Source organism: Eptatretus burgeri, unplaced genomic scaffold, assembly GCF_056783735.1.
Source record: "Eptatretus burgeri isolate ZD-2024b unplaced genomic scaffold, Ebu_testis_v1 Ebu_testis_scaffold_1356, whole genome shotgun sequence".
In the NCBI taxonomy this organism is placed as follows: Eukaryota; Metazoa; Chordata; class Myxini; order Myxiniformes; family Myxinidae; genus Eptatretus; species Eptatretus burgeri.
In genome coordinates this window covers 5,757-13,000 of record NW_028223305.1, presented here as the reverse complement: position 1 = coordinate 13,000, position 7,244 = coordinate 5,757, and the positions used below count along the sequence as shown (strand labels likewise).

General features: G+C 38.2%; 1 protein-coding gene across 1 annotated transcript; it reads right to left on the bottom strand.

Annotated features, from left to right (window-relative positions):
• Positions 1 to 570: 570 nt before the first annotated feature.
• LOC147006878 (uncharacterized) lies at positions 571 to 6,723 on the bottom strand (the record flags this gene model as incomplete). The annotated part of the gene is made up of 5 exons (XM_085867753.1): positions 571 to 683; positions 2,805 to 2,886; positions 4,338 to 4,480; positions 5,317 to 5,521; positions 6,436 to 6,723. Coding segments are annotated over 4 exons (717 nt in total), but the record flags the coding sequence as incomplete, so codon positions are not given.
• Between the last annotated feature and the right edge of the window lie 521 nt (positions 6,724 to 7,244).

Here is a 7,244-nt window from a genome sequence, read left to right as displayed (position 1 = left end):
TGCAAGCAAATACGTGGTATTTATTTGACGAAACAATTTGTTTCTCACCTGCTCAATTGCCTCTCTCCATTGATGAGACACGAGTGTGCAAATAGAGGATTGGTGTTTTACCCCATGGTTTCATTACGCTCGTGGCTCGGGCTAGACGTTAGTCAGCATTCCAAGTGACAGTATCGCTCGGCCACACTGATTGGAGAGGAGTGGGGCATGGAGAGGCACAGGCCTTATCTGGGGGAACCGATTGGCTGGTAAGGCAATGCGGGATCTAGACTCGAGGAGCCTGCTTAAATCGATCGTCTCAGATGACATCTGTGGTTGCTTAGCAACTCGTCATGCGGCAGACTGGTCTGCAGCCCAATGGCTTCAGGGTGAAAGAGTGAGAAGCGGGTCCGCGTAGCCTCTCGGAGTGGTCCCAAGTGGCATCCCGAGGAGGGGGGAGGGGGTGACTGGTCAGAGTTCACAATTGTTATGGTCGACCACACCATGTGTGACACTGTTAGTTCACTCAGCCAATTGATTAACTGCCGTGTCGTCAAAAGCACGGTTCCCCCTCTGCATCACTTAACTCACCGGCATTGTAAACTGACATGGAGCCTTAAGATCCGGCCAGAGTTGAAGGTTGCAGATGGTGTCCGTGGTCTCTCAAGACAAGCCGTCCTCTTGGAGTTATCCAGTGTTGACATCTGTGACAATACTTTGGAGATGTACTCACATTCTAAATGTACATACTTTATAGAAACTCACATTTTAATTGTACATACTTTATACACATACTCACATTCTAAATGTACATACTTTATAGAAACTCACATTTTAATGATACAAACTTTACACACATACTCACATTCTAAATGTACATACTTTATAGAAACTCACATTTTAATTATTCAAACTTTATACACATACTCACATTCTAAATGTACATACTTTATAGAAACTCACATTTTAATTATACAAACTTTATATACATACTCACATTTTAAATGTACATACTTTGTAGAAACTCACATTTTTATTGTACATACTTTCTACACATACTCACATTCTAAATGTACATACTTTATAGAAACTCACATTTTAATGATACAAACTTTATACACATACTCACATTCTAAATGTACATACTTTATAGAAACTCACATTTTAATTATACAAACTTTATACACATACTCACATTCTAAATGTACATACTTTATAGAAACTCACATTTTAATTATACAAACTTTATATACATACTCACATTCTAAATGTACATACTTTATAGAAACTCACATTTTAATGATACAAACTTTACACACATACTCACATTCTAAATGTACATACTTTATAGAAACTCACATTTTAATTATTCAAACTTTATACACATACTCACATTCTAAATGTACATACTTTATAGAAACTCACATTTTAATTATACAAACTTTATATACATACTCACATTTTAAATGTACATACTTTGTAGAAACTCACATTTTTATTGTACATACTTTCTACACATACTCACATTCTAAATGTACATACTTTATAGAAACTCACATTTTAATGATACAAACTTTATACACATACTCACATTCTAAATGTACATACTTTATAGAAACTCACATTTTAATTATACAAACTTTATACACATACTCACATTCTAAATGTACATACTTTATAGAAACTCACATTTTAATTATACAAACTTTATATACATACTCACATTCTAAATGTACATACTTTATAGAAACTCACATTTTAATGATACAAACTTTACACACATACTCACATTCTAAATGTACATACTTTATAGAAACTCACATTTTAATTATTCAAACTTTATACACATACTCACATTCTAAATGTACATACTTTATAGAAACTCACATTTTAATTATACAAACTTTATATACATACTCACATTTTAAATGTACATACTTTGTAGAAACTCACATTTTTATTGTACATACTTTCTACACATACTCACATTCTAAATGTACATACTTTATAGAAACTCACATTTTAATGATACAAACTTTATACACATACTCACATTCTAAATGTACATACTTTATAGAAACTCACATTTTAATGATACAAACTTTATACACATACTCACATTCTAAATGTACATACTTTATAGAAACTCACATTTTAATTATACAAACTTTATACACATACTCACATTCTAAATGTACATACTTTATAGAAACTCACATTTTAATTATACAAACTTTATATACATACTCACATTTTAAATGTACATACTTTATAGAAACTCACATTTTAATTATACAAACTTAAAATACATACTCACATTTTAAATGAACGTACTTTATAGAAACTCACATTTTAATTATACAAACTTAAAATAAACTCACATTTTAATTATACAAAACTTTATATACATACTCACATTCAAATTGTACATACTTTATAGACGTACTCACATTCTAATTGAACATACTTTATGGACGGACTGGTTGAATAATAATAATAATAATAATAATAATAATAATAATAATAACAATAATAATAATAATAATAACAACAACAGAACATGTATTCTTTCCGACTACGAGATGACATTTTTGTCCTACATCAGCACTTTTTCTGTGGACAAACAGACAAACAAACCCAAATGCAACATCCTTTCCTCTGGCAAGGGTAATAATAACAATTCACAAATACCTTCCATTGCTCCAGCTTGCTATTTAAATACTCAGACATGAAACATTTACACTCATTCTCACGTGTCACATCGTGAAGAAAAAAAGATCAATATAATTTAGAATAATCAAAAAAAAAAAAGAGTAAAAACGTACCTCATGCAAGATAAAATGATGTTACATTTTCCTTGCATTCACCAGCATTTGCTCCCTGTGGTCCCCGTCTTGTGAGAGCCCGCTGTGGGTGAAAAGACAAATGAGAGTGGATATGTGAGATGGAATCTCGGAGAAAATGCATCGACGAGGATTGAGGAATTATTTTTTGAGCATTTTAATGAACATCCGGTTCTTTCCTCATCCGGTGGTCTCAGCACCGAGTAACAATTGATATGGCTGTTCAATGGTTTTCTGTCATCAGTCTCAAAGGGCAAGGTCTTTATTCACAGCCTAAAGGAGTATGGATCTCCACTGTGGGTTACCCCCCCCCCTTCTCCCTTTCTTCCACACCATCTTCCACATTTTGGATGCTGTAGCCTTGTGGAGGTCAATGCCCTAAGGATCATTGGTACCTCTTAGCAGGAAGTCAAGGCAAACGTCTCTCCCTTTTCCCATTATAAACCAGTTAGATACCTGAATATTATCTTCTGTCTTGGCTTTTGTCTGGTTATCATCACCTTTTCTCTGCAAGGCTCACTCTACTTCTATGTAGTGGTTCCCTTCTTTAGAGTCCTTTAAAGTAGCTGGGAACACTATGTCAGGTCATTCATTGGCCACACTTGCAATGTTTTATTTTCCTGCTCATGTCCCTGTCCAAACTTGACTTCATGTCCATCATCGAACTGACTTTTATGTCTCTCCAACTGAGGTCTCAGCAAGAGTTGAGGAAAACGAATGTTTAACACGCGACTGCAAAACATTTTGTAACATTCAAACCCGTTTCCTTTGATGCAGTGTTCTTCTGCGGTCGTTTAAAATGTACGGAATCGATGTCGCACAAAAAGTAAACAGTGGAAAGCTTTGTTAGGCTTTAATGCACACCTGGAATGGGCAACCACCTCGTGCACACCACAGACTATTCCATTCCAAGGGGTTAGGTGTTCTGATTTGTGAGGACAGCTAACCGTTTCTTCTTCCTCATGTGCTGCAGGAGTTGTGATTGGGTATTCTGTTCCGAAGGAGTTTCTTGGAATCCCAACAAATTTTGTGGTTCCACAGCATGAAGCTCGCTGCTGTGGTCCTTCATTTAGTTGTTTACCAATTTAAGCTTTTGCATTCTGTCCAGACGACTTCACAGAACAATTCACACCTTTGGACAACAGGTGCACGAATATAATATGACTGCACACCATTTCCGTTCAACCTGTGTATTCTGAACAAAGCACAAAAACTCTTGGGCAAACCACATTTCAAAGTTGGCCTCCAAAGCCACTCACCTTCCTTGGCATACCTGAAATCCTATCCTCATGGTGAACCTCAGGGACAAACTCAAATAATTTGTTTCATCTATATAATGAGCATTGTCTGTCCTGTGTTTGCTTATTTATCTCCCCAATAATATGTACACCTCACAGTGTGATTTTCTACTTTCCTCAACAAATAAATTGTAAACTCAATCAGCAAACATCTTCCTACATCAAATATCTTGTCCAAAATAAATTTGTAACATTTTCCTTTCTCATGGTGACTTACCTTGAGAACATAGCACCGATATGCGACACGCGTATGAAGGTCATGCGTGTATCCCCCTCCAAGTTGCTGTGTCGCTTGCAAGACATTGCGGTACTGAGCGAAGTACTCGTCGGGGAAACTTGTTCGAGCTTCGCTGTCGAGGTCTGAAGTGGGAAACAGGTATCAATAAAGGAAGGAAAGAGACAGCGTATCATGACACAAATGTTCTCTCAATATGATTTTTGGCAAAACCTAAGTGCTTGTGAAGTACAAGTAAATGATAGTAAATAACCACTGGGGAAAAACAAAGAACTGGGGAAACATTAATTTGAAACACACCGCTGGGAATAGTCCGAATATGACGAGGTACCCTCACAAAAGTGTACTGAATAGTCCGTTCGCCCAATGCTGTTATGCAGTGTTCTAATTGTGTGTGTGTGTGTGTGTGTGTGTGTGTGTGTGTGTGTGTGTGTGTGTGTGTGTGTGTGTGTGTGTGTGTGTGTGTGTGTGTGTGTGTCCATCCGTCACTTCATTATAAATGGTTCCTGTTGTCAAAGAATAATAAAAGTTGCGCTGTAGGAAAGCGAATAATGTATTTCCTTGGAACACAATTTTGTATCTGTTTAATTATTAAAATGTCTGTTTTGAAAGCCCGTCTTTCCGTGAGTGAAGAAGAAGCAGGACTTGGAACTTTAAAAGTGCGGTTCCAACACTAAGATGGTCGGAACCCTTTAGAGTAAAGGGTGACGGACACGGAAGGAGGACACAAACAACACAAGAACTTCCACTAAATCTTATAAAAGATACTTTTTTTTGCTTTTCACTTCTTTTTACATCTTCATGGACATTCGCAGATAAACTGCAATATGTTTGTGAAATACAACATGCCGTCTCCTGATTCAACCCATCAGCAAAGCGACGGGGGAGGCACCGCCTTGTCGTGATAAAAATAAGGAACATATTAAACAGTTATTGATAATCGTCCATCCCTGATGGTTACCTCGGCAGAACGTCTCCTGTGTGATGAGTGTTCGACAAAGCGCACAGCGGACCAGGTTGTTATGACGGTGCAGTCCTTGTAGGCACGACGCACAGAAAACGTGCTCACAAGGATGGAACCTGTGCGGCCTAACTGCAATGGTGAGGCAAACAGGACAGGTGAGACGCTCCAGGTGCTCCTCTTCATCCGTTGGGTTCGATTTCACCTGCAATCACAACATGAACAAATCACTCCTGGTCGTTGAACACTTCAGTGGAAATATATTATTTTTCTTATGAAGAAACATTAAAAATTAATCGCACGAGCATCGATATTCAGAATTGGTGATACGTGACCAAACGTGTCCCATTCAGGTGTTTCATGCAGAGGTGAATTGAGAGTTTTTCAAAGGGAAGCAGGTAAATAAAGAAAAGGGAATGATCAACACGTGTGAGAAGTGTGGAGAAGAAATGAGGGAGTTGGAGAGGAGGTGGTGGAGGTAATAAGAGGGAAAGATCTACACAAGGTACACCTTGGACCACCACCTAGATAAGATTGTTCAATGTTGACATGGATTTCCACAATTTCATGGTCGTCCTCGACAGAAAAGGTTTCTCGATTTAAAAACAATTTCTTTCATTCATAAAGGGTTGAAAAGATCGAGCATGACAACAACGTTCGATTTCTTTAACTGATTTTTTTTCACGAGTTCAACACGTGATCTTGAATCCAAATTCCAAAGTGTAAGGTTTTTCCAAATCCATGAAAGGCTTGATAATCGTACCTTGGTCTAAAAAAATCCAAATTGGACGATCATACAAGGAGCTACCGCTTCCCCATAACCAACCCCTAATGACTTCAACCTCAAATAAACCGTGACCCCCGAACCTACACATACACACATACACATGTGGTGCTGGAAACACCAACAAACCTCCACTGGTTAAAAAAATAATAAAATCATAAACACACGGGGAACATGGACCCAGCAGGAGGTCATTTGGCCCATCAAGCCTGTGTCATCTCCACATTCCCGAAAACCCCAGGACCGACCATCCCTCTATAGTCAATATTATAATATCATTGTTTATTTTCTCTCTCTGTGGAGCCAAGTCCAAACATCGGAGGTGAGTTCAAGACCTTGTCGGTGGTTGGAGATTCCTCGTCCTCTGAGACATCGTGCCGGTGTTTTGTCGATCTCCTCAATGAACTAAACCATTTTCTTAACCCTCTGAAACATTTGTGTTTCTTTGTTGACGTGTTGTTGTTCTCGAGTTCCACATCAACGACACAATCTGGCACCTCGACCGCTTGGGATGCTTGAGGAGGTGGTGGTGGTTCTGTGGTGGAGAGCACGTCCCCATGGGAAGAAGAAGAAGAATCAGCAGCAGTAACTGCAGTATTGCTTGGAAGTTCGACAACTTCGTTCTGCGGGATTGGTAAGGAAGACACAAACATGTGATGAGTAAATGAAACATTCAAAATCAAAATGTCCATAAATAAAGTAACAGGTTTATCCAAATGGTGAGAAATCCCACTCCCTCAGCATTGTACATGTGGCTTTTCGACAAAACTTCTCGTTTTCTTCAAGGGCTTCACGTTGTTGTCATTGTTGGGATTTATATGATTATTAATATTATTATTGTTGTTGATGGAGGTCGTTTTTTAAATGTGTACCCATTGGTCAGACAGCTTATGGACCACACCCACCATTGTTCCCAGACGAAATGATATGGCTGTCATTTTGGTTTTCTGGTGGGGTGAACACATTAGGTCAGTCGGCCTCTGCTGATTCGTGATTATACACCGTCTGGCTTTTGAACTGTCACTTCTGATGCAACTGTGACGAATCGGCTCGTTCTGTTGTAACTGTGACGAATCGGCTCGTTCTGATGTAACTGTGACGAATCGGCTCGTTTTGATGTAACTGTGACGAATCGGCTCGTTCT